Here is a 27,826-nt window from a genome sequence, read left to right as displayed (position 1 = left end):
CCGGAATTCGGGTTGTAACATTCCAGGAGAAGATAATGAGGAAATTACGTTGTCTTTCCTTTCTCCATGTGAGATGTCACACTTCCAATTGGAATTTGCCCATAGATAAGCTGTATGGAGAATAAACTCTTATTGACCACATTAAAAACAAATGACACTGCATGATCAACCTCAGGACCTCAAAGACATAAGAACTAACCTTGCATTTCAATCAAATAACTTACATTAGCATTGACCATGCTGTAAGATTATACATCCATGTTCATATCCAGGTTGCTTTCCATATCCAGTATTCCTTTCTTGGATCTCTTTGAATGACTATATAAATCAAATTGAATGAGCTATCTCTGATTACAGCAACCATTACCATACATCAACCTGTCTGACCCTCCATACTAAGTAAACACCCCGGTCCAAGCTCTAAATCATGTAACACTACACTGAACACCACCATGAAGTTTTACGATCAAATTGACTTGTTATGCAACAGAGTTGTGTAATACGGAGTGATTATATATTTCACACCTCTTCAAACATGCACTCACACCACCTCTGTTGTTGAAATGTGGAAAATGCAGAACAATGGCTGTTTCGCAGCGTTCCTGAAAATGGGTGGCACAAACTTCAAATCTCAGTTGTGCAGTGATATGCATGAGAAACGCACTCTCTTTCTGAGTTGTTTTCATACCTTTACTGCAATGCTGCACATCTGTTTTATCCAAACATTTGGTGCATTGGTCCCGTTTGTTTGGTTCTGTCAGGTTTTGGTGCCACAGTCTTAATGTTACATAAGATTATTCTTAATATCAATTATGAACGCACCGTATCTGATTATTAAAGTAATTACTAATCCATAGGCATATAATCGAACATGCAATCTTCTGGAGTCATAATATAGGCTACAATGGATTTTAGTGTCAATTTCACTGTGTAACTTCTTTAGCTGAGGATTTGTGCTGGCATTGTGGATTCTGGTATGTAGCTGTTTTTGACAAGCAGCACAGTGAATTTTCCAGTGTCTCTGAGGATTTGGTGTTTATATAATATGTCTCTCTCTCCCTCTCTCTCTCCTCACGCAGCATTCAGCGAACTTGAACTCGGAGAGGAAGCAAGCAGCCCACTTCCTATCGTCATGGTAACAGCATGTGAATGCGTTGAGCCAGAGAGAGACGGCGATCGAGAGGGAACGGCATCAGAAGGCACGGCTCGGTCTCCAGAGCGAATGAAAGGTAAGACGAAGGGGAGAATATGGGATGTTTTTGAGACGGTGGGGTTTGGTCATCCTCAGATCTCTGGGAAATGTCCTAATGCTACTGCATTTAGAGGTTGGTCGATTGGTCTTTGTGTACGACGTATGTCCTCTGCGGCAATACTGTGCATTTTGACAAAGTGACCTCTGACTTTGGCCGTGCAATGATAGTCACAGTTTTTCAATAGGTTAATTTTTGTGGTTTTTCATTAGTGTTTTATTTTGCATATTTATTCCAACGTGGCAAATGGTGTCATGCACATCCATATGGTTACAAACATACATTTTTCTGGTTGTAAGCAGCAACGTCACAATGCACATGCAAGAGCATGTGAGTAGCAAGATGTGTGCTTCTTCAATGTTTTGTTGATCTGAAAGATCCATTTGGTAATGGCACTCATGGCAACTTTCATGTTGACCATGCTTATTATCAATACAGAGCGACAGGTTGTCTGAGATCCCTGCGATAGAAAGGCAGGCGTAAACATTTGGTATCATTTTCAGAGCGAGCATTTAGTCAGCCTGATGAATTAAGACACTCTACAGGTCTCATTTTGTTGCAAAACCATCACAAGCGCTGGGTGGAATCGAAATAGGCTTCGTTTTTAGATTCAGTCCATCATGTTTTTCCTCTTATGGCATTTGAATGTCCTCTTACACACTGTGTCAGAGATTTTAATAATGTTTACTATAATTATATACTAATTATGTTTTTAAATAATGGCCTGACTATGTTATATAATGGATGCATTCAGTATTTACATGATGGTGTATGGTGGGTTTGGCTATCCGAGACACTTCGAGGACTTTTTTCTACATTAATAAATTATTTTTTGATAAATCATGAGTCATTCCAGTGAAAGGTATGAGCGGAGTGCAGATACTCTGTGCGTTCACTCTGTTTTTGTTATTTTTTCAGAAATGATGCGTAAAATGACATCACTTAAAGGGATAGTTCACCCTAAAATGAAAATGAAGTCAACATTTACTCACCCTTGTGTTGTTCTAATGCCGTATGCCATTCTTTCTTTTATTGACCACAAAAGGAGATTTTTTTTTAAATGTTGCACTCGTGCTCATCCATATAATGGTGGTGAATAGCGACCAGCATCAAGCTTTTAAAAAAAGACGCAAAAGTATCGCAGAATAATTCCATGCAACGTGTTGTATATTCCAAGTGTTCTGGGGGCAGTGTTGGGGAAAGTTACTTTTAAAAATATTGCATTAAAATATTGCATTACTCCCTAAAAAAAGTAAATCAATTGAGTTACTTAGTTACTTTTTATGAAAAGTAATGCGTTACATTACTTTTGCATTACTTTTTCTCATCTGGGCTGGGCTGTTTGGTTGTTTGTTTTTATAACAAAAAAAAAAAAAAATTCTATTTTTGTCAAATGTTAAGGCCCTTTCACACCAAAAGTGAAATGAATAAGCCTCAGGCTGAAGGAAATGCAAATTCACACCTGTACAGTAGAGGGCGCCTCTCAAACAAACAAGACTTTCAGCTTTGCTGCCATTCTGGAATACAGAAGAATAGGATGCAGGAGAAGTAAATGAGTAAATGTATGTGCACATTTAGTCTAGAACTAGTCTGGAATAACGATAATGTTCACACAACGCTTCTGAACTGAATTTCTCTCTCAACATGGCGACAGGAGAGATGTCAGTCAATAAATGTGAAAATGAAGGAACTTGTGTTACTTATTTGAAAAAGTAACTCAGATATTTTGTTGTAAATTTAAAAGTAATGTGTTACTTTACTAGTTACTTGGAAAAGTAATCTGATTACATAGGTCACGTTGCTTGTAATATATGATATGAAATTTAATGTATTATCTAACTAAAATCCTGACCTTGGCCATTGGTCTTCTGTGCTCGACTGCTCGTTTTTGAGACTCTATTAGCGCTGCTGTTCACTCTGACTCACCCAGAAAAACACAAGTTGCGAGAAATCAAGATTAATAAAAATGTCATGCGTGACATGAGATACAATCCATGTACCTTCTTCTCTGAGGTGAATATATCCGTTGTGTTCGAAACAAGAAGTTATTCTGACTGTCACCAGACAAATGGAATTCCGGTCTGGAGATATTTGACTTGCGCAGATTTCTAAGTATTGATTTCATGTTGAATTCTTGTTAATATTGATTTCTCACAACTTTTGTGAGCAAGTCGGCGTGAACTACGGCACAAATAGAGTCTCACGAACGTGCAGTCGTGCACAGAAGACCCAACGGCCAAGGGCAGGATTTTCGTTAAATAATACATTAAATTTCAGCTTGTTTTTCACCAAACCCTTTCATATACCCTCAGAACACTTTGCTCAACACGTCACATGGGATCACTGTGTGATACTTTTGCGTCTTTTTTAAAAAGCTTGATGCTGGTCGCTATTCACTGCCATGATATGGATGAGTGCAAACAGGAGATTTTTTTTTGTGGTCGATAAAAGAAAGAAAAGCTTACGGCATTAGAACAACACCAGGGTGAACAAATGATAACTTAATTTTCATTTCAAGGTGAACTATCTCTTTAATTAATATTATATTAATAATAAAGATGTGCATTTTGTCAAAAGTCCTTGGATGAAAAAAGATCGGGGTAGATTAAGGGGGAAGCTATAAGGAAAAGAAATCAAATCACTTTGATAGCTGTAAAGGCCTGTTTTATTGCCAAGACTGGCAAAAGCACAGATAATCTATTTATTAACAACTTTCAGAAAAGAAAATCCCACAAAGGCCAGACTGTTTCTGATCAGTATTGTAAAGATGATACAGATGAGGGCCTTTTAACCATCACCTGAGAAGTAACTGTAATTACTGGGAATGCTACATATTTAAAATGTTCAATAAAGTGACATGGTTAAATCATACAGTCTGAGAACGTACTATCTTTGGTGTGCAGTAACCAATAAAAGCAATCATCCTTGCCATTTTAAATAACATTCTGTTGTCCTTCGCCGCTCGTGATTGCTTCTGAGAGCAATAACCGCATGTGTAAATACAGTTGAGATTTCTCTCGAGTCTGCTTTCTGTCTCTGTATGGATGAACAGGTAACTGTTGCCATGGCAAACACCCACTCATGTGCCAAACAAAGACCGAGATGGGCAGATTTTCCCTTCCACACTTTTTAGTCCGCTCTGTTTAAAGCATTTGGACAGTGATGTCACCCAGTGATATTTTTAGTGGGAAAGAGACTCAGTATTTGCCTTCATTTCATAACATCACAGCCCTGCAATGAATTCTTCTTTCTGTTCCCCCAGGTTGTGTGTTTTCAAGAAGAGCTTGAAGGAGCCAATGGAATATCTCTGCAACAAATTCATGAGAAAGTGCTAAACTAAAATCGAAGATGGAAAACACAACCTTGGTTTGTTCTGGTCAGGGCTGGTGCGGCCCAAACGTTTCCACCTTTTCATCCGAGTGGGATGATAATGTAAACTCCTTTCTGATGGCACCTGACGTGATCAAACCCCCTCCACAGTTCCAGGATCCAGAGGAGCCGAGCCAGGCTTCACCCACTGACTCTGCTGCCGTGACAAGACGAGATAAAGATGGCTTGAGCTCCCTGAAGAAAGAGCGTAGGAGTAGACCGACCAGTAACATTGAGCTCCACAGACGCTCCTTGTCACTTTCCACCACTGTCAATTCCAACCCAGGTGTGGCCCGACGCCGGTGCGAAAGCTACGCGCTTTCATATCCCAGCAGCAGCTCGGAGGACAGCGGCAGCGACAGCACCTCTGCAAGGAGGGGTGATCGACTTCCAGATGCAGTGCCGCGGTCTAGATCCCGGAGCATCGTCCTCAAGAAGGCCAAAAGGAAACCAGCTCCACCTGTACGAACAGTGTCACTGCAAAGGCTCAAGTATTCAGAACACAAAATACAGGGACTTCACCTCAGAAAAGATGCCCAAAGTGTCATGATACTGCCAGATCTTATCCCAACCTCGAAGCAAGACGTTGGTAAGTGCAAAAAATCATCTCCCACCACTGAAGCACCTGGCAAGGTGGCACCGAAGACGTCTGTCTCTAGTCACAGAGCACTAAATGAGCTTCGATCCAGCGAACCGTGCAAGCCGGGCCTAGGCACCTCCGTGGCAACTCCAGTACATGAGGGTACATCTGGTAATTCTGAAATTAACACATCTCCCTCCTCTTCCCACTCTTCCGCCTCCCAGCCCTCCATCTCTTCACCGTCCAAACGCATTGGGCCAAACTCTCCGTCGAGTGGCTACGCAAGCCAGTGTGAAACTCCAACTCAGTCAGTCCTGTCCTCGATTGCCATGGGACCTTCTCAACTGGGCTGCAGAATGCGGCATAAGCCTTCCGGTGTTATTCCTCCATGCCAAAGGGCAAGAAACCGCAATGCAAGGCTATCTCTTCAGCTTCCTGAGATTCAACGTCCCACTCCTGATCTAGAACCTTCCGCAGTTCAGCCAAAAGTGAATCGGCGCTACTCGGATAGCACTGAAGCCACCAGACCCAAGCAAAGGATGAGTAACAGCCTGTTGATAATGCCAGTGGTTACTCAGGAGGACCTCAACAATGTGCGTTTACGTTCAGTCAGCAGCACTGATCTGGAGAATGCACAGGAAACTACAAATGACATAATTGAGGAGGAGACTGAAAGGGGTGGAATCACTTTAAGCCCTACAAACAACCAAAAAGCCAAACCACCAGTGGCTCCAAAGCCGCAGAGAAACAAATGGCCACCCAATGCTGTGGTACAGCCACGTTGTGGAGCGGCTTCTGATCCAGAACCGCCAGCAGTCACAGTCAGTGAGAGATCAGAAGACATCTACGCAATGATCAACAAAGCAAAACCTAAAGTGACTGTACCATCAGAAAGTATCACCAGTATTGAACAAGCACATCATCAGAGGCAGCAGATTTTTTTGGAAGGACATTCTCCGCAGACGACGAGAGAATCCCGTCAGCCACAACCCCCATGCTCTTTTGAGCCACAGAATCCAAATGTGGTCCCCTTCAATGCAACCACCTGTTGTAACCAACTTCATAAGAAGAGAAGAGCCCCACCACCACCTCTGACAAAGACTCCAGCTGTGGACAATTCGTTTTATCATGACTCAGCCTCTCTGAAGAGCCCAGATGAAGCCCAGTCTCCATCTAAACACTGCAAGTCTCCAAAGTCTCCAACCTCGGCAAGTCAATATCATGTTACCTTATATGGCGTCATTCCAACTTACCCTATGGTCACTGAGCAACAGCACTCAAGTGAAGGAGGTAAGAGAACTGTAATGGGCAAGAATAGGGCTGTCACGATTCCTCGATTAAATTCCAGTACTCGATTTTTAAAAATCCTTGATAGCAATTTACCAGTGTTGAGTAACCAAAATACCAGAAGTGACGCACTTTGGGTTGCTTATAACGTTCATCTGGGAATGTAAATGCAATGTGCGTCATTTCATCAGATTATAAGGTAAATAATTTATAAACCTACACCAAGTGAGAATACATCAATATGTTTCTATAGAGGGTATTCACGTGACGTCACCATCGGCCGGAGTGACTGCGGTTACGCCCACTGAGTGGCAAAAAGACTGAGTGGCAGCATTGGTTTTCAGCATGAATGCTGAGAAAAACACACAAAACACATTCAAAATGGGAAAGAGCTTTGCAGTTGACTGTACAAATAGATTTGACAAGAAATCTGAGGTTTGTTTTTACAGACTGTCAAAAGGTAAAGAAAAGAGAAGCAAATGGATCATGCAATCCACAGAAACAGGACTCCAGGCAGTGAAACGTGGATTTGCAGTTATCATTTTGTCAATATGTTGAATTTATGTAAAATAATACCCTATATGTTGTATTAACAACTCATCAATTAAATATTAACCCTCTTATATTCTGCATAATTGGGTGTTTTTAAATAAACTATACAATTTTAGGACTGGATGATAAATATAAAATTGATACAAGTAATCACCCGGATTTAGACCTACTTATATTGTATTTATAATATAAAGCATTCACATTCAAATTTGCTTTATGTATTTCCCCTGCGTCGAAATCAGGCACATATAAATGTCTGGAAACACGATTCCTGGCTGCATGTCAATATTCATGAATCACTGGATCTTTGGTAAGTTGTAACAGGAACACTATCGAGTCCAACCTTTAGTTTAATTGTTTAATGTTAAATGTTTAATGTTTTACTCACGTTTTCGCAGTTTCCTCAATTAAATCCATTCATTCAGCAGGCTCTTTTACCACTCAGACCGGCTGAGGGGCTTGTTTCGGCGGGAAATGCAAGCCCTCTATATATGCGAACCCATTTTTTACAGTCTATGATGCGAATCTTTCATCGCGATTTCAAAATAAAAGTTTAAACCCTCGCTCTGAGTTTGCATGTCCACATATTCTTGTTCAAGAAATTACAGTGGCATTAGTATTTCTATCATAAAGAAGTTGCCAAATATTAAAGATTAATCAAATGTCGTTTGGCCAATATTAAACAAGGATTTAGTAAGTGTAACAACACCAGGCCATTGGCGCCCTCTGCAGGCATTAATGTACATAATTTGATTGCTTATATTATATATTATATATATTGTGTGTATTATTATCACAAAAAAATATCCAATTAATCATCAGAATAATCGACCGATTACTCATTTACCAAAATAATTGTTAGTGACAGCCCTAGGCAAGAATAGACTGAATTTTTCAGTTTGCGAAACTGCTATAATCTCATCAAATTCAATTCTTCATGCCAACAGATCATCCAACATACGATGCAGAGCAGAGGGACCGAATGCCCGACCTTGGACCTCTACAATTAGTAGGAGAGGAAGACGATGTATTTCTTTACAAGTCCAAATCTCAAACCACGGAGGATCTATTCACCATAATTCACAGGTTAATTAGTGCTGCTACAAAATACTCTAGTTCCCAGTACAGCTCCAGTCTTGTTTTTTCATTGTTCTCATCATTTTTCCATTTTGCAGGTCTAAAAGAAAGCTCCTGGGTCGTAAAGACTCCTTTGAAAATAAGCAAGGTGACCCTGGCACTCAGACACTCGGCAGCGGAGCTTCCAAGATCAGTTCTCAAAATGACAACTTCATGGCTTTTCTGAGAAGGACGAGAAGTGCCAAGGCCGGTTGCGGTGAACGAATCTCCGCCGCAGAGCTCCTCAGAAGCTCCAAGCCCACAGTTACCATTGCAGCAAACATCACCCACTGCAAAAATAGCTATGTACAGTCACACGGTCCATAAAGTATAGCTATTTTCACAATCGTGTTTTACGTCTAAACTAGTTTATCATCACAATGCCATGTCAAAGTTTTTGAAACAATATCAAAGTATCATAAATAAAACTGGCTTGTAAATATTTGCTTTTGTTTTGAAGAGGATCTAAAGCAGAACATTAAGAAGTTGTTCAAACCATATATCTTCCTGAAACACGTATTGTTTTTTTCATTGTAATGAATGATATGAACAGAATAATCCACATTTGTAAATTCAAATATATCTTTATGTGTTAATGTAGATATAAATGTTTTAAGAGTTGAGATGCTATCTTGAGAAAATATTGCAGTTCTTGTCATAAAGTTACTGAATATTAAAACATAAATGATTTGTTGTGTTTGGGCTTCCTGCCTTCCATAACGAAGCAGACTATATCAATGACTGTTTTAAGATGTTCTGCTGTAGATTTGCACATGTTCAGTATATTAAATTGCTTTTCAGAAGTAACTCGTGCTTGTTTTGTGATTCTTAGAACATTCTATATTCACGGTTTGGATGCATCATGTTTATAGAGATAGAATAAAGAAATTGTTGTATATCTTATTTATGCATAAAATTTAAGCTTCTATCATGCAACTTTTTTTTTTTTATCAAAATACCATTGGATATGTGGGATGTGAGAGCTGTCATAATAAGGAATTTATATAATCTTCAGGTTGCATAGACATAAATCTGCAATGCCATCATCACACACCTGCTACAGTCTGACTTTGAAGGGATTATTACATGTGTCGACCTGTTGAGTGATGACGTCTTGTTTTAGCACTTCCTTCTTTTCCTTCATTTGCAAACAACAAGAACCTGCTCTCGTAGTAGAGGTTTTTTTTTTATTATTATAAATAAAATACTGCAAGAAAATATGTCTTTTTCTGCATTATGGGGAGGCGATGCAGTTTATACATTTCTCAACATTCACATTTGACATGGTGAGTTTGCCAAAATAACGATAATATATAGCATCCATGCATTGCATTAAGAAGCAATCAATTTAAGTTTAACTCATAATGATGTTGTGATGATATTATATCACAAACCCCATGTTGAACAAAAGATGGTGTTTGCATGAAGATATTGCAAAATGCTGTGCTTAACCTCAATATAAATAAAAACAGACAGAGATGTGATATACAGTTGAATGTGAATTTAATGGACCCGAGCTAATATGAACTAACAATGCTATAGACATCCCTGTCTCCCACAATGTTTCTCAGTTTATCCAGAATTGTGCAGCTCTAGACTAGAATGTATTTAAAACTGCATTTTTAAAGATGTGTATCATTTGTTTTCCAGATGAAGCACTCTTTAAGAGACATCTTGAAGGAGGCGTTTGTGTGCTATCTAATAATTCTGACATGGTGTGAATGCACCTTAATCACACTGTTTTGGTGACTATTGACATTTCTTAAAGCTGCAGTCCGTAACTTTTTTTGGTAAAAAATGATCCAAAATCAATTTTTGAGCATTTGCATAACCAGCCAGTGTTCAAAACTATCTTCATACTGTAGTCTGATTCACAACGGTAAGCTTGTAATAATGTTTTCTAATAAGAGAATGACACCGTTTGTGTTTGTGTTATTACATCACGTCTGTTTACATGAAGAACGAATCCCAGCTAGGCTATATCATGTAAGGATGCTGCAGGTGACAGATCATTTAGCCTTTTCTCACAGCAGCTGCAATAATTAAACTTATTTTGATGGCGATTGTATGACAAATTAACATTAGAGAGACTGTACAGAAATTTAAATCTGCAGGTAACACTAATACACGCTAAATACACAGTCACACAATGCTGATGTTGTTAACAATTACAGTTTGAGAACATAGTATAATAATAATTTGCACGGTTTGATGTGATATGAGATAAGCCATCGTTAGATTTAATCAACAGGGGCAGCGTGATTTATTTATTGTTTTCTTTTGTTACTTACTTGTTCAGATGACATTTTCCGGTGTAAATTCTTATTTTGGTCATACTTCAAGACTACAATCTGTGATTCAGAAGTACGGTATCCACACCGGTCCGGTGACTGACAGCAAACATTAGATTCATCCACGCTGAGGATTCACGCCGATGCACAACCCACATAAAGATGATAATTCTGCAAACAACTGCAATTGCAGGTTTCAAACAGAGATGGCGACAAAGAAACAAAACGTGTTCATGTTCAGGTATGACATGGTTAGACTAAAAAAAAAAACCCTCAAAACATTGTGTTTGCAAGGGCTTGATGTACTTGCAGAGGGATGTGTGTCATGTCCGACTCAAGCCCCAGAACTGTTTCTTGGATGGACGATTTGTGCAGAAGATCACAGATAACTGGTACAGCCAGGTTTTGGATGGGCAGAAATTCCCATACATGGATACCCCAGCAGAGGGCAGAAATTCCAGTATCAGAGAAACACTGATAGATTGTATTATCCCAATACTTCTCTTCACGTGTTTTTGACTAACCTGAGCTAGCGTAGCGTTTGCACTCTTTTCTTCCGCATGCTGCACCTTTCAATATAAAGAGAGCAAAATCACGGGGACTTTAAGACTGGCCATTTTAATATCAGCGTCAGGTAAGAAACATCTAGATTTTTCTGTTCAGTTATGGTCCAGCTAACAGGGAACGCTCCCATACCTTTGACTAACGTTCTTTAAAAGCTATGTAAATGTTAGGACAAAACGTTATTAAAGTAACGTTCTTATAACGCTATTAATAGTTAATAAACGTTCTCGTAATGCTGAGAGAAAATGTACTTAGAACAATGTTCTTGGAACGTCCATGTGACGTTATTCGTGCTTGAATGTTCTCACAATAGAAAACGTTCTTAGAATAACATTCTCGGAACATCCTTATAATGCAATTATTATTTGCCAAATGTTTTCATAATCCAGTGACGTTAATAGTCAAAACGTTCAGTTTTTAATTAATGTAGCCTATTAAGAATGTTTTTTCTTGGTTTATGTGAACGTTAGATTTCAACGTTACATTCATTTCTATCATTTTGAAAATGTTATGAAAACGTTATTTCTGAAAGTGTTCTGAATGTTCAAAACATATAGTTTTTAAAAAAAAAAAAAAAAATGTTTTAAGAACGTTTTTTTTCCTAACATTTAAATAACTTTTAAAGAACGTTAGTTTTGGGAACGATCCCTGCTGGGACTGAACCTAATGCATTACACTAATCAATCAGGACTTTGAACTTCCCAGAGACTCTAACACAGTTTAGTGTACTACTACAGTAAAATGTCAATCTTAAAGTAAAGTCTTATTTGTTCATTTTTGTAATTCAAACATTTAATGCATTTAGAGACTTTTATGCTTTGAGAAAATGTAAACACTTTTCCATGTTTCCTCCATGTACTCCAGTTTCCACCACAGGTAAAAGACATGCAGCACAGGTAAATTGTCTGTGTGTGAGCCATGTGTCTGTTCAATAATGAAAATTCTGTCATTAATTACTCACCCTCATGTCGTTCCACACCCGTAAGACCTTCGTTCATCTTCGGGACACAAATGAAGATACTGTTGCTGAAATCGGAGAGATTTCTGTCCCTCCATTGACAGCTGCGACTACCACTCTGACGCTTCAAAAAGTTCATAAAGCGATCGTAAAACTAATCCATATGAACTGAGTGGTTTAGTCCAAATTTCTGAAGAGACTCGATCGTTTTATATGATGAACAGATTTAATTTAGGCTTTTATTCAGATCTAAACATTGATCAACGAACATAAACAGAAGCTCAACGAACCTGCTTGACCTCTTGCTGACTTCTCTTGGAACACATGAGAATGAACCTCATTGGTTCTCGCACGTGTCATGCTTGAGCTTCCGTTTACCACGAATGATGTGTGAGATGATAAATGTTTCTGGTATGGTTTACACAGATATGTGTGTATACATTTTACAAATGCTTTAATTTCACAAACGGAAATAATCCAGAAGATCCAGAAACCTCCTCTGCTGTGTAGACCAGTTGTAGCCATCCGAGGTGTTTATGATTGTTTTCTTTTAGCCAAACACAATCAGAGTTAAATTAAAATATATCCTGGCTCTTTCAAGCTTTATAATGGACATGAAGAGGGCTTGAGCTTTTTTGAAGCCCAAAAAAAGCACATCCATCCATCATAAAAGTAATCCATATGGTTCCAAGGGGTTAATAAAATTAAAAATGAATGAATAATGAAAAATATTTTTCATGGTGCAATAAGGTTCACTCTTTGTGCAATTTCTGATGTGCAATATACTCTTTATTCAAAATATAAAGTGTACATATTATTTTCATTATTTATTATATATCTTTCTTACATGTATTGTTTGTATGTGCGTACACTTGAATGAGACTAAATTTAGTTGTACAGCTGTACAGTGACAATAAAAGTTTTCTATATTCTATATTCTGAAGCGAAGCAAAGGGATTTTGTAAGAAAAATGACATAGGCAAAAAAATTACTTTTATGATGGATAGATGCACTTTTTTGGGCTTCAAAATCTTGAGCCTCCCATTCACTACCATTATAAAGCTTGGAAGAGCCAAGATATATTTTAATATAACTCTGATTGTGTTCGTCTGAAAGAAGAAGTCATACAACTAGGATGGCTTGAGGGTGAGAATCATGGGATAATTTTAATTTTTGGGTGAACTATCCCTTTAAGTCCACAAGACCATAGTGTGTCCCATTTGTCATTTTAGGTTTCAGGTGCTCGTGAGCGCCCCCTTTGCAGCCATTATGCGCCCTCAATGAGCGAGCTCCACAACAGACTTCTACCTGTCAATCAAAGCGCCATTACATCACAAAAGTGTGGATTCGGAGGAAGGTCAAGAGGGCTTAGGGTTCTATTTGGGACAGGGCCAGTGCTGAACTTTATTCTCCTGCGTCCTATTCTTCTGCAATCCAGAATGGCAGCACAACTGAAAGGTTTGTTTAAACTGCGCCCTCTACTGTACAGTCATGAATTTGCTTCTTCTTTTTTTTTCTTGAGGTTTATTCATTTCCCTTTTGTGAAAGGGCTTTACATTAACCAAAAATAGAACTTTTGTTTTTTTGTTGTTTAAAAACAAACAAGTAAGCCCAGCCCAGGTGAGAAAAAGTAACATAACACATTACTTTCCATAAAAATCAACAAAATAACACAATTAGATACTTGTTCTTTAGGGAGTAATGCCAGGTGCCGGGTGTTTTTAGGTGGGCATTAGCCCCTTTATTATCTGTCATCTAAAACTATAATCACCATGTGGTGCTTCCTCAAGAAAGTTTATTATTTTCACGTGTTTTTTAAGTCTTGTCAGATTAAAAATTCAAGTGATTTTAAGCCATTCAAGCATAAGACAGAGAACTGCAGTACTGGTGCGCTGTGATAGATCATTTCTGTGCGCGCACTCAGAAAGTCGCCTCTCAGACAGCACTCGAGTACAGAATCAAGTAATCTTTTGCATCTTCTTGAGCAAATGCACACAACATTATGTCAAAATGCCTGTTTTGATGAGTATCCACATAAACAGTTTAAAAGGTGCGGTAGAACGTCTTTTCAAAAGATGTAATATAATAATATATAATAATATAAGTCTAAGGTGTCCCCTGAATGTGTCTGTGAAGTTTCAGCTCAAAATACCCCATAGATTTTGTTTAATAAATTTTTTTAACTGCCTATTTTGGGGCATCATTAACTATGCACCGATTCAGGCTGCGCGGCCCCTTTAAATCTCTCGCTCCCTGCCCTCCCGAGCTCTCGACTATAAGTGCAGTTATATAGTGCATAAACAAAGTTCACACAGCTAATTTAACCCTCAAATGGATCTTTACAAGATGTTCGTCATTCATGCTGCATGCATGCATCGATTCCTGTGAGTATAGTATTTATTTGGATGTTTACATTTGATTCTGAATGAGTTTGAGGCTATATGCTCCGTGGCTAATGGGCTAATGCTACACTGTTGGAGAGATTTATAAAGAATGAAGTTGTGTTTATGAATTATACAGACTGCAAGCGTTTAAAAATGAAAATAGCGACGGCTGTTGTCTCCACGAATACAGTAATAAACTATGGTAACTTTAACCACATTTAACAGTACATTAGCAACATGCTAACGAAACATTTAGAAAGACAATTTACAAATATCACTAAAAATATCATGATATCATGGATCATGTCAGTTATTATTGCTCCATCTGCCATTTTTCGCTATTGTCCTTGCTTGCTTACCTAGTCAATTTTTGATTGTAGGGCACCTGTAAGTGAACAAATAACTTCTGTAGCTTTAATAGTATCTGTGTATATTTACTTCATGCAGTGATACAGTTATCACAAGTATAGGCCTACTGTAAAGTGTTTAATTTGTATCTTTGTTGTCTTATACTTATTTGTGCAATTGCTTGAAATTGGTTTATTCTTTCTTATTTTAATATTGACTGTTTACTTGTCTTTAATGTTTGAACTTTATATTAGCTAGGCTAGTATTAGTTTTTGCTGTGAACATAAATTGGAATCGAGAACTGTGAAATTTCTCTGGTATCTAAAATGTTGGTATTGTAAGGTCAAAAACAATGAAAGCAATAACTTTATTTATTTATTTATTTATTTAAGAAAGGCCAGTGAATGTTTTGGCAGGGCAAATAAATATCAAAATTAAAAAAAAAAAATCTTAATCAATATTTTTGTTTTTTAGCTAGTTAATAGTGATACTTGTTAATAATAATAATAATGTGATGGCAATTTTATGTTAGTAAAACAGTAGCCTACACGTGTGTACTGATTTGAAGTGTATTGCAGAAAGACTGGTATCATTAGTACCAATTTAAGTACTTGTAGGGTACTTTTGACTTCTGTATAGTAATATAGTGGTGCCTCTTGTTGTGTTGCAGGTCAGAGGTGTCTAAAAACTTAAAGAGGCTCCTGAAGAAAGCAGAGAGGACGTGTCCCAGCTGCCCTATTGGAATACAATGAAGGAAATGTGTACCGGAAGATCTCAAATTATAACTAAAAGATCACTGATGATCCTGAGTGTATCTTCGTAACTCTCAGACTGTGTCTTCTTACCTGAAGACCTGTCAACAGTTACTTGGCAAAAGATCCCAAAAGACTACAGTTTGACAGCAGACTCTGAAAGGATAGAGACACACTCTTCAAAATAAAGGTTCTTTATTGGCATTGATGATTCCATGAGGAACCTTAAACATCCATGGAACTTTTCCATTGGACAAAAGGTTCTTTACAGTGAGAACTCGTCACTGAACGTTTCTTTAAGGTTCGTTGCTGCTAAAACCTCCTAGCACTCTTATATTCAAGAGTGTAGTAGTGCTGGATGAGGACCAATTATTATTTTGCAAGGCACCAGTCTATTTGGAGGTCCAAATAATGAGAAATTACATAGCAGAAATGGAAATTACATTTCCAACTGCAAGATACAAAACATTTTAAGACAACAAACACTTTTTCCCCTCCAAAAGACTGAGGATCTCTGGATATATAAGGCTCTGATGTCTATAAATATCTGTTTGGAGTACATGTAAGACTGAGATTAGTCTGATGTTGGTTACTCTCATCATCTGAGTTATCAGTTCACCGACCACATTATCAATGTCTCTAAAACTAAATGATGACAAGAGAAACTGAAAAAACCTTGTAAGAATTAGTAGTATTGTCATGGGAAGAATAAAACAAGATAATTTGTTCAAGAACAAGGATGAAACTACAAAACAAAATGCTCCAGATTCAGATTTGTAAAGGCTTACTATATTAGTTTATTACTTAAAACACAAGTGTATAAATGTGTAAGGAAATACCACTGATTTAGACTGTTTATAGTATTTAAAAGCCTGATATTTGCACTGAAATTCAAATATATCCTTCTAAAACATGCAACCTCAGTGACTTGATATATCCTTTCAGTCCACACGTATTTAAACTGGTTCCTGAATTGTTCATTTAGCTTCTGATAAGGTTAACATTTGAAGGATCTAAGGATTTAATTTTTTTTTACTATGAATATTATTGTGCTGTGTTGACTACACAAGTAAACTTAGAGATAAGAGAACGTCTCCATCTCAAGGTTTATTGTGAAGCAGCAGTTCTCTATTGCATTATAATAACACTGAATTTGTGCAGATGCAATCAAGATAATTCAATAAATCCTGCCCATTTTTAACCAACACTTCATCTCCAGCACCCCAGTCTTCCCACAGTGTTCAGCACATTTGGATGAATGAGGCTGGGTCCAACACATTCATAATGAGTATTTAAGGCAGTAAATAAAGATGCAACATGCAAAATTATTATTGTTTTATTGGGATGAAAGAAAAATGTGCAATTGAAACATGCATGGAGGGTTATTGATACTATCACATAAGGTCAGTATAAAAGAGCAGACAGAATGTGATGTGATTACTTTGCTGTTATTCTAAAATTACTTATATATAATAGCTACAGATTATAATAATAAAGAATGAGCAGGAGTGTCCAAACTTTTGACTGACAGATCAGCGCGAGACACGACGCCCCTGTCAGTCATTAAAACCTTTCAATATTTCAATTTTCAATATTAAAAAGATGTAACACCATATTCTTGTGTGAAATAAACATCCTTATTTTCATTACAAAGATATTTATTCTGCACACAGAGGCAGAGCTCTCCTCCGGCTGCTGGAGCGACGGCTCTGATTGGTTTGTAGTGCTGTCAGTCATGTTTTTTTTTCGCGAGCGGACCAATCAGCAGCGTCTGCTGACCCCGTTCACCCCGCGCAGTACGCTGACGTGCGCGTCACGTGATGTTTTCGCTGGGCTGTAGTGATGTGTAGCCACCATGAGTGAAGCGGGCAAATAAAGATTTATAATGGCAGCGAGAGATGATGGAGGCTCCGCGAAGATGCAACGTTTCGTCGTGCTTGTCGTGCTGAATAATCACCAGGGCGATACATCGGAAAGCAGCACGGATTACTCGAACGTGTAATTGTATCTGAGCAACGAACCAACAAAATGGGCCGTGCATCGGCGTAAAGCAGAGGTAAAGTGACCTTTCATCGCATTGTCCCATGGAAGATCGGCCGCGTTTAGCGAATCACGGCGTCATGTTGACACTGGATGCACAACCGCGTCGCGCTGTCACGAAAACGACCGCGACCAACGGCGACATCTCTTGTGCTGCCGGGGAGCCACCATCCTCCTCCTCCTCCTCCTCCTCCACCACCTCAATCAATAACAGCAGCTCCCGTTTGCCCATGCACTTAACAGCCTCCTCTCATTCTCAGCCACAGAGGAGGTACCATCCGCCTTACCACTTTAAAGTGCATCATCTGTTCCCAGATGAGAGCCCTCAGGATGCTGTATTGAGGAAAAACTTGCCACCCCTCCAGTATAAGGTGCACGACTCTGCCTTCTGCCGCGTACTCAGCGCCGACACCACTGCTGCTGCCCTGGCCGCCGCCGCCGCCTGCTCTGGTGGCGTGGACAGGGACATATGGAAATGTGGCTATCTCCGAAAACAGAAACATGGCCACAAGAGGTTCTTTGTCCTGAGGGGCCCTAGCAACCTCGGGCCCAGTCGGTTGGAGTACTATGACAGCGAGAAAAAATTTCGAAATGCCCTCAAAGCTGCTGCCTCTGGAGTTGCGTGCCCTGCCAAAAGGGTGATTTATCTGTCCCAGTGTTTTACGGTCAACAAGAGGGCTGATGCCAAGAACAAATACCTCATTGCCCTTTATACTAAAGACGAGTACTTTGCGGTGGTGGCGGAGAGCGAACAGGAGCAAGAGGAGTGGTACTTATCCCTCACCGAACTTATGACGGAGGGAAAAAAGGGGCAGCTAGACAACGACGAACTTGACGACGGTTACGGGACGATTTCGCCGGGCACTATTTTCAAGGAGGTGTGGCAGGTGAACGTCAAACCTAAAGGCTTGGGTCAGACCAGGAATTTAATGGGCGTGTACCGTCTGTGCCTTTCCGCCAAGACTATTCACCTGGTGAAGCTGAACTCGGAGACGCCCGCCGTCAACCTGCCGCTAATGAACATTCGCCGCTGCGGGCACTCTGAGAGCTTCTTCTTTATCGAGGTGGGCCGCTCTTCTTCCATTGGCCCTGGTGAAATATGGGTGCAAGTCGAGGACTCTGTGGTAGCGCAGAACATGCACGAGACCATTCTGGACACTATGAAGGCTCTGAAGGCCTTTCCGGACTTTAGGCCGCGGAGCAAAAGCCAGTCCTCCAGCTCAAATCCTTTGCCGTTTATAACTACTCGTCGGCATCTCGGCAATCTTCCCCCAAGCCAAACTGGGCTGCAGCGCCCCTCCAGAACAGATTCGGTGACGGGCACGCCACCGACGGGGAAAAACCGAGGGCGAGGTCAGCGCTACCGGACGTCCAGCGAGGGCGAAGGCACTCAAGACCGCCCTCTGAGCTCCGGCACGGGCAGCCTGTTGCACCTAAACACCCCCATTCTCAATGTGGGCCGAGAAGAAAGTGGCAGCTGCTGCAACCACGCCTCACCCGGTTCGAGCCACCACACCCGCTCTGCTTCACTTCCTGTGTCTCACTTTCTGTCTGCCACCAGCCCCATCAGTGTGTCCAGCAGCAGTGGACACGGTTCGGCCTCCGACACGCACACTCGCCCCTCTAGCTCCTCTATTTGTGGCTCCCCTAGTGACGGAGGCTTCAACTCCTCTGACGAATTCTGCCCTAGCCCGTGCGACTTCAGGTACTTTCACGCAAGTTGTACCACACCTGAATCCCACGGCAGCACCCCGCCGATTAGGGAAGACTACCGGCTGACTGAATACATGACCATGGATTGGCATAGAGATGGAACAAGGACTTTTGAGGAGGAGAGCAGTTACATGGAGAGGACTTTCCTCAAGCTAGCACACTCATCAAAGCCAAAACTGGGTGGAAGCTTGAGTATCACGCAGCAGAAAGCTACGCAAACCTCATCTTCTTTGGATGAATCGAGCCCGGTGGAGTCAAAACGACACCAGGTTTGCTCGTGCCTGCTGAAGTCAGCCTATAAGTCTTACTCTGAATTACATCACCCAAACAAGCCTCCCTTGCTCAGCTCTGAGTGTCAAAAGAAACTGCCAAAAGACGATGGCTACATGCCCATGATTTACAGCATCGCTCCCTCTCCCAATGCAGATTACACCCCTATGCATCCCAGAGCAACCCTGGACATTCACCCCTGTTCCTCACAGCAAGCGGACCGATACGGCTACATGATGATGCTCCCGGGCGATAGCCCGTCCAGCAGAGAGCAGGCGGAGTATGACGACTACATGGACATGTCCCAACTTACCGTGGCCGAAGGCTTTTCCCAGTCCTCACCTGAAGGCCCAAAAGCCTCATACTTCTCTCTCCCACGCTCCTATAAAGCCCCGTCACGAGAGAAGCACGAAAAGATGGACTACGTTCCCATGTCCCCGCCCGAGCCCCCAAGCCCACCCAGTCCCGGAGAGTACATTCACATGGACTTTGGGTCCCGCCCCTCTCACCCCTCCGTAGACTCGCCCTCCACTCCGCCGCCGTCTCAGCCCTGCTATCAGCTGTGTTGCTCCTCACCAGATCATGACTACTTGGGCCTGAACATGGACAGCCTCCTGAAGGACCGGCCTCCTCGCCACTCGCTCGTAGCCCCATGGAACCCCCCTAACTACGCCCGTCCCCTAGGGTGCTCTTACGGGCAGGCGTCGGCTAATTTGGATCCCGAGAAGACGCACAACGGATGCGGCGACGGTCCCTTGAGAATGATGCAGCACCTTTGCATCTCCGAACAGCTGCCGTTCGTTCATACGGAGCCCAAGGTCATCAGGGCCGACCCGCAGGGAAGGAGACGACACAGTTCAGAGACTTTCATCCCCTCAACTGCTTCTTATGCTAGTGGTTGCGGAATCAGGCCCTCAGCCAATCAGAATCTCCCCGAAGCTAGCAGATGGCAAAACTCCACCTCCTTTGATAGCATGTGGTCACACTCAGACGCCTCTCCCGACTCGGCAGCCCCAGCGACGAGCGCTGCTACCAGAGGGGCGACTCAGAACACCTCATCCAGCTACCTCAACTACATCGCTCTGGACCTGAGAGAAGTGCCCCGTGACACTCCCCCTCCACACACGGCTCATAGCAACCTCCAAGAGAGTGATGCTTATGCTGGTATAGATTTCTCCGTTTCGGGAGGACGTGCCACTGCCTCAAAAGGTTGGTTGCATCTCTGTCTCCCATTATGCTACAAGTGACAGAAAGTAAAGGCTGCATGCTGCATCAACATTCATTTCTCTGTTTGTCCTGTGTGAATGCAAACCATTAAGACAAGAGTTCCAAATGTGATGTAAAGTAATCTTATTTGTTAAGAAGCAGTTGTGAATTGCACCTCTTCTCACAGTTTTTAAATCAAAAAAGTCTTCCCTACAGTCCTGAGGAGAGACGATGGAGCAGAACTGTTGTTATAGTGAAAAATATTGCTGTTGCTTTCAAAGACATTCTTTTTTTTTTATTTATTTTCTGAACTGAACATGATTTTTGGTTTTGCACTTTGAATAGCACTGGGTAAAGAGCACTTCATGACTGTACAAAATACAAATACAGAGTTGTGATGTGCAAGTATGATATTAAAGGAATCCACTTGCATGCTGCATAAAATACTCGCTTTCACAGTTTTGACAGTTAAGTAAAACTTTCACCAAGATGACTTAAAATGTTTTGATTCTTTGATTTGAATTCCTGGTTCATCAGAGATGCATTCTTGCAGCTGATGTCCTACAAAACTTTTTTTTTTTGCTTACCTACATAATTTCAACAAGAACTTTGCTGGTGACATTGATTGCACTCACATTATCATACAAGCAAGCTGAAGTTGACAATTTTTATAATATTTATAAATGCTTTGAGATTTGCACACTCACTATATTACATCTGTTCTTAATGAACAACAACAAAAAAAGAAAATTCAACTATCCACTATAAGCGGAGGATAAAGGGATAGTTCACCCCAAAATGAACATTTTGTCATCATTTACTCACCCTCAAGTTGTTCCAAACCTGTATGAGTTTCTTTCTTCTGCTGAACACAAAAGAAGATATTTTGAAGAATATGGGTAACCAAACAGTTGACGCTACCTATTGACTTCCATAATATTAAAAGAAAAAGAGAAAAAAACTATAGAAGTCAATTGGGCCCATCAACTGTTTGGTGTCCGATATTCTTCAAAATATCCTCTCGTGTTCAGCAGAAGAAAGAAACTTATAAGGTTTGGAACAACTTGAGGGTGAGTAAATGATGACAAAATGCTAATTTTGGGGTGAGCTGTCCCTTTAAATATAGTTTTTTTACTCTAAGACCCATCTTTAAGAGATGATATATCATAAGAGAAGAATTTGTTTGCTGAAATCATTTAATCAATGCATAAAAAAGGCCAAGGTTTTGCTTTGAAGCATTATTTTTGAAGCAATATTTTGTGGTCCATTCATATTGTTACTATTACATAAAGAAGGCACTTTCTTGGGGGGATCTTTTGGATCTTAAAGGGATAGTTCACCCAAAAATTTCATTAATTACTCACCCTCATGTCGCTCCAAACCTGTAAGATCTTCGTTCATCATCAGAACACAAATTAAGATATTTTTGATGAAATCTGAGAGTTTTTTTTATCCCATAGAAAGCAACATAATTTCCATCATTCAAGGTCCAGAAAGGTAGTAAAGACATTGTTAAAAAAGTTGACGTGACTACAGGGGTTCAACCTTAATGTTATGAAGTGACGAGAATACTTTTCATGTGCAAAAACAAAACAAAAATAACGACTTTATTCAGTAATTTCTTCTCTACCTTGTCAGACTCTGATGCAGTGAACGCAGTGCAGTATTTCCATGTTTACGTCCGAACGCCGACTCATTATTGGCCGACTCTGTGTCAGCATCACACGCAAGCCTCGTGCTGATCACGTGATCAGCCTCGGCCAATCCTGAGCCGGCATTCGGACGTAAACACGGAAGCTCTGAACTGTGTCAACTGCGTACAAGACTGAAAATGTTGAATAAAGTCGTTATTTTTGTTTTGTTTTTGCATACAAAAAGTATTCTCGTCGCTTCATAATATTAAGGTTAAACCACTGTAGTCACGTTGACTATTTTAATGATGTTTTTACTACTTTTTTGGAATGACGGTAATTACGTTGAGTGAGTAATTAATGACAGAAATTTCATTTTTGGGTGAACTAACCCTTTAATGATTCATAATAGAATTTGATTTTAATATTCCTGTAGTAAACATAAAAAGCTACTGATTGACGTGGTGCCAGTATATGAATGAGCTCTAATTCATAAAAAGATAACAAAGTTGCCTGATATCCAAAATGACTTCTATGAAAGCTATAATTTCATGCATTCCCTGGAAATCAAACCCATGACCTCTACTGTTTGAGCTACAGGAGTGCTTACAGAATGCTAAAACATTAAGCATTTCGTAATGTGCCATCTATCTCCTCACCCTTGCAGATTGAGTGAGTCATATGCTGGTGCCCGAAGGAGAATCAGGACATGGAGAATCCAGCGACCTCTGGAACGCCGAAGAGGAAGCCGCCTCCTCCTCCTCAGACCTCCAACAACAAAGACTGAGAAACTGCACAACCTCTAATGCTCTGTATTTCCCACATAACTGCCTCAACAACCGGTTTCATTTGTCCGTTTTTGTCCGAATGACACTGTTTGTTTTTTCTGTCTTGTTTACTAGAGCGGGTTCGCTAAATTAGAACTGTGAGCTTCAGATATCTAGCACTTCTATTTTTGTGTGTGTACGAAATGAAACGCATCATAGCTCTTTGGTTACAGGTTTATGTTTCTCCACGCAAAGTCGGATAGATCCGTGTAAATAGGAGAAGCTTGTATATTGAATCTCGTTTTGTATTATGAACCGGGTCCCCGTGACGCCCCACTCCTCGAGACGCTCGCCGTACTTAGTTCCACTGATTTTTATTTGTATAAAGTAATTGAATATTTTTTCAGGGGTCGCAGTGAACACGCTGTAAAAGGGTTCGAGTTTGTCACACAGATCACTTCTGTGAAGACCACTTTCTGTTTTGTAGTGTACAGTCATGAAAGCATCACTTCAGTGCATGAAAACGCCCCCCTGCGAGAGAAAATGAACATTAGGCGAATTTAAAAAGTACGAGCAATGCAACGCTTCGAAACGAGTACCGAGACACTTTTCCAATCGAGCACTTTTTAGACGAGACAGTGTTTCTGAGTTAACTGGATGCTACCTCCTGTTCACGCCAGTGGGAAAACTGTGGAAGCTTGTTTCCACCACGGAATAAAAAAAAGAAAAGAAATGACGGCTTTTTATCTCAATTCTGACTTTTTTTCTCAGAATTGCGAGATATAAAGTCGCAATTGCGTTATAAAGTCAGAATTGCATGATATAAAGTCGCGATATAAAGTCGCATTTGTGTGATATAGTCGCAATTGCGTGTTATAAAGTCAAAATTGCATGACATAAAGTCACATTTGCGTTATAAAGTCAGAATTGCGTAATAGAAAGTTGCATTTGTGTCATATAGTCGCAATTGCGTGTTATAAAGTCAAAATTGCATGATATAAACTCACATTTGCATTATAAAGTCAGAATTGCATAATATGAAGTTGCATTTGTGTCATATAGTCGCAATTGTGTGATATAAAGACGCAATTGCCTTACAAAGCCAGAATTGCGAGATGTAAAGTCGCAATTGCATGATATAAAGACGCAATTGCAAGATATAAACTAGTAATCCTGACTTTTTCGCAATTCTGATGACTTTTCTCAGAATTGTGATATATAAAGTCCAATTCTGAAGGGGGAAAAAAGTGACTTTTTTTCTCAGATATTTTTTTCTTGCAATTCTGACTTTATAACACAATTGCAACTTTATATCTCGCAATTCTGACTTTATAGCGCAATTCTGATTTTATATCTTGCGATTCTGACTTTATAACTCGCAATTGCGAGTTTATATCAAAATTGCAATTTATGTAAACTCGCAATTGCGAGAAAAAAAATCAGAAATCGGGTAAAAAGTCGCAATTGCATGATATAAAGTCAAAATTGTGTGATATAAAGTCGCAATTGCAAGATATAAACTAGTAATTCTGACTTTTTCGCAATTCTGATGACTTTTCTCAGAATTGTGAGATATAAAGTCCTATTCTGAGGGGGGAAAAAAATTACTTTTTTCTCAGATTTTTTTTTCTTGCAATTCTGACTTTATAACTCACAATTGTGATTTTATATCTCACAATTCTGACTTTATAGCGCAATTCTGATTTTATATCTCACAATTCTGACTTTATAACTCGCAATTGCGAATTTATATCAAAATTGCAATTTATGTAAACTCGCAATTGCGAGAAAAAAAATCAGAAATCGGGTAAAAAGTCGCAATTGCATAATATAAAGTCAAAATTTTGTGATTTAAAGTCGCAGTTGCAAGATATAAACTAGTAATTCTGACTTTTTCGCAATTCTGATGACTTTTCTCAGAATTGTGAGATATAAAGTCCTATTCTGAGGGGGGAAAAAAATTACTTTTTTCTCAGATTTTTTTTTCTTGCAATTCTGACTTTATAACTCACAATTGTGATTTTATATCTCACAATTCTGACTTTATAACGCAATTGCAACTTTATATCTCGCAATTCTGACTTTATAGCGCAATTCTGATTTTATATCTCACGATTCTGACTTTATAACTCGCAATTGCGAGTTTATATCAAAATTGCAATTTATGTAAACTCGCATTTGCGAGAAAAAAAATCAGAAATCGGGTAAAAAGTCGCAATTGCATGATATAAAGTCAAAATTTTGTGATTTAAAGTCGCAGTTGCAAGATATAAACTAGTAATTCTGACTTTTTCGCAATTCTGATGACTTTTCTCAGAATTGTGAGATATAAAGTCCAATTCTGAGGGGGGAAAAAGTGACTTTTTTCTCAGATTTTTTTTTCTTGCAATTCTGACTTTTTAACTAACAATTGTGATTTTATATCTCACAATTCTAACTGTATATATCGCAATTGCGAGTTAATATCAAAATCAAAATTTATGTAAACTCGCAATTGCGAGAAAAAGAATCAGAAATCAGGTAAAAAGTCGCAATCGTCTTTTTTTATTTGTTATTCAGTGGCGGGAACAAGCTTCCATAGAAAACGCTCACAAAATCACCTGTATTAGTGTGAAATCACGTGATGCAAAATACTGTTATTTCCACGACCGCGGCTTTTCTGTCCTCGTTTAAAATGCAACGCAGCATTGTTTACATAGATCGCGGGTGTTTTCAGGCCTCGATGTAGCCACTGGAAACCATCTTGTATTTCAACTACTAGTCTTACAAACTGCCACATTACAGCAGGATAACGTCGTGCTACTTTGCATTCCCTACATGGTACATCCGTTATGTTAATTTATTTATTATTTATTTATTATTTATTTATTGAATGCGGTGTAGTGACGATTTAATCGGTGCGTTACTGAGAGCGGGAATTCAGTGTATATACAACTTCAGACGACCTCTCATCTCTTGGGCCTTTTTTAACGAAGTCCTTTTTTCCCGCTTGTACCTGGAAGCTTTATATGAAGAGATTTTGGGTTGTGGTTGAAAGCTGTGTAGTAAGATGTGTAAGCTTTACAGTAGTAGTCCAGATTACTTTGGGACGAAATCATACGTCAGTGACTTTTTCCATTCGTTTGGGTTCGCGGCACACTTGTCGCCGCTCTTTTTTTGACTAGCTATTGTGTCATGATATCGCGTTGCTTTAATGTAAGTAAAATGTGAAATGGAAAAAAACAGTAGTATATACCGTTTCTTGGGGATTTTGCTACACAATAACTACCGTGACAGCCTGGGGAAATAATCAAACGTGTGTTTTTTATACTTGGGGCTCTACTGAGGTTATATTTTGGGGATACTGATATTGTTTGGAATTGTGTCGAGTTGTTTGCCTTTTACAATGATTGAAAGGAAGAGTTGGACAAAAAAAAAAAAAAAAAGCATTTGATATGGGCAAAGTCTGTCAACAATTTGCTGTTCATATGGTCAGTACTCACTTATGCTGAAAGCTTGTGATTGGGTTGAAACATGTTGATAATAATGACTGAAGCAGACCATTATCAGCGCCGTCTTCCTTTTGTAAATATTGTAATTTTTGATATCCCTTCTCTAGTCAACATGCTAACACGGCACCTCGTTTGGTTTCAAGGATGAGGGTGTTTGAGTTTTTTTTTTTTTTTTTTGGTTCACTTCTACATTTTTATATTTTGTTTTTGTGTATATTTATTAGATTGTTTTTTGCTTGTAATAGAGCTATTGCAATAAAAAAAAGTGCCAAGGTATCTCTGACTGAGTCATGTGCTTGTGATTTATCATGTCTAGTATGATGCAACATTGCTGTGGACATGTTAAGACCCCAGTTTCCCACTTATCCTGTACCCTTGTTGATAACTGCTGACCTCTACTGGCCAAAAAGAGAATATTTCAAAGGCAAGCAGCAATTATCCATACATCCCATGTCTCCAAAGACCATGTCCGTAAAATGAGGGGGAAATTAAGCCTTAAATATTTATGGGTCAATGATGTGACAAGTCATTTTTTTGTCCAAAGACCTTAATAATAATAATAATAAAAAAAGATATGTCATCCAAAGTATGTAAGGTAGTACAGCTAGATCTCTTATATTGAATCCAAAAGGTTTTAATTATATTTTGCTACATATAAAGATATTTTAAAGATTTTGAAGGGTCAAAAGGTCATTCGGTTTAAACATCCAAAGACCAATACAGACATTTCATTTGTGATTAAAATATCTTAAAATGTAATTAATGTATTTTTTATTCTGGCATGATTTTATATCATCATATATCAACATAGTGCAAAATGGCATTAAAATTATGTGTAGAGGTCGTTGCTTTGTTATGAGAAAGAATGTCTGGAAAAATTCATTGATGTAATTTGGAATAACCAATATAAAGGGACCATTTTGTGGTCAATATCATGTGATAGGATGTGACATCATTCAGATGCCTGCAAAGGGCCACATGGTAGTGAAGCAAAGTAACGAACTCTCTTTTACTATTTAAAAAAATGCCATGTTTTCACTTTCGCTCATATGCATGTCCCGAAACATCAGGTCATTCGGTGCAACCGCTATAAAACATGGAAAATGTTGTAATATTTTTAAAACTTGTACTAAATATAAAATGTTTGATTATCCTTTTGCTAGCTAGATATCAGCCTGTTAGAACTGTTTGAAAATATCGTCATTCGGTAAAACCGAAATTTTGGTTAAACCAAATGACTTTTTTGGTGACAAATTT

At 39.3% G+C, this 27,826-nt stretch overlaps 2 protein-coding genes and 1 long non-coding RNA gene across 4 annotated transcripts; all 3 read left to right on the top strand.

Annotated features, from left to right (window-relative positions):
- Positions 1-1,077: 1,077 nt before the first annotated feature.
- Positions 1,078-8,961, top strand: si:ch73-362m14.2 (NHS-like protein 2). Of its 2 annotated transcripts, none has more exons than XR_007181398.1 (4): positions 1,078-1,229; positions 4,513-6,407; positions 7,986-8,124; positions 8,214-8,354. XR_007181398.1 is itself a non-coding variant. In XM_048167181.1 (4 exons), exons 2-4 carry the CDS (start codon positions 4,599-4,601, stop codon positions 8,479-8,481), a joined length of 2,298 nt encoding a protein of 765 aa, XP_048023138.1. In that variant the 5' UTR covers positions 1,078-1,229; positions 4,513-4,598; the 3' UTR covers positions 8,482-8,961. The 2 variants fall into 2 exon arrangements, 1 of the variants encoding a protein (XP_048023138.1); XM_048167181.1 differs by having other exon boundaries at positions 4,513-6,489; positions 8,214-8,961.
- Positions 8,962-10,719: 1,758 nt separating this feature from the next.
- On the top strand, positions 10,720-16,165 carry LOC125252737. Its single transcript, XR_007181275.1, has 4 exons — positions 10,720-11,079; positions 11,874-11,905; positions 13,200-13,425; positions 15,370-16,165. It is a non-coding gene; the product is annotated as an uncharacterized LOC125252737 (long non-coding RNA).
- Positions 16,166-17,274: 1,109 nt separating this feature from the next.
- irs4a (insulin receptor substrate 4a) lies at positions 17,275-23,894 on the top strand. The gene is made up of 2 exons (XM_048166296.1): positions 17,275-20,683; positions 22,979-23,894. The coding sequence occupies exons 1-2, from the start codon at positions 17,536-17,538 to the stop codon at positions 22,981-22,983; spliced, it is 3,153 nt and encodes a 1,050-aa protein (XP_048022253.1). The 5' UTR covers positions 17,275-17,535; the 3' UTR covers positions 22,984-23,894.
- Positions 23,895-27,826: the final 3,932 nt, after the last annotated feature.

Source organism: Megalobrama amblycephala, linkage group LG18, assembly GCF_018812025.1.
Source record: "Megalobrama amblycephala isolate DHTTF-2021 linkage group LG18, ASM1881202v1, whole genome shotgun sequence".
In the NCBI taxonomy this organism is placed as follows: Eukaryota; Metazoa; Chordata; class Actinopteri; order Cypriniformes; family Xenocyprididae; genus Megalobrama; species Megalobrama amblycephala.
This window is presented reverse-complemented; position numbering and strand designations above follow the sequence as displayed.

What these genes read in the sequence shown, in the direction of transcription:
- irs4a (XM_048166296.1), top strand. Translation starts at nt 17,536, where the DNA reads ATGGAAGATCGGCCGCGTTTAGCGAATCACGGCGTCATGTTGACACTG.
- si:ch73-362m14.2 (XM_048167181.1), top strand. Translation starts at nt 4,599, where the DNA reads ATGGAAAACACAACCTTGGTTTGTTCTGGTCAGGGCTGGTGCGGCCCA. An exon ending in ACAGCACTCAAGTGAAGGAG is followed by an intron (nt 6,490 to 7,985) that starts GTAAGAGAACTG and finishes TCATGCCAACAG; the next exon opens with ATCATCCAACATACGATGCA. An exon ending in CTATTCACCATAATTCACAG is followed by an intron (nt 8,125 to 8,213) that starts GTTAATTAGTGC and finishes TCCATTTTGCAG; the next exon opens with GTCTAAAAGAAAGCTCCTGG.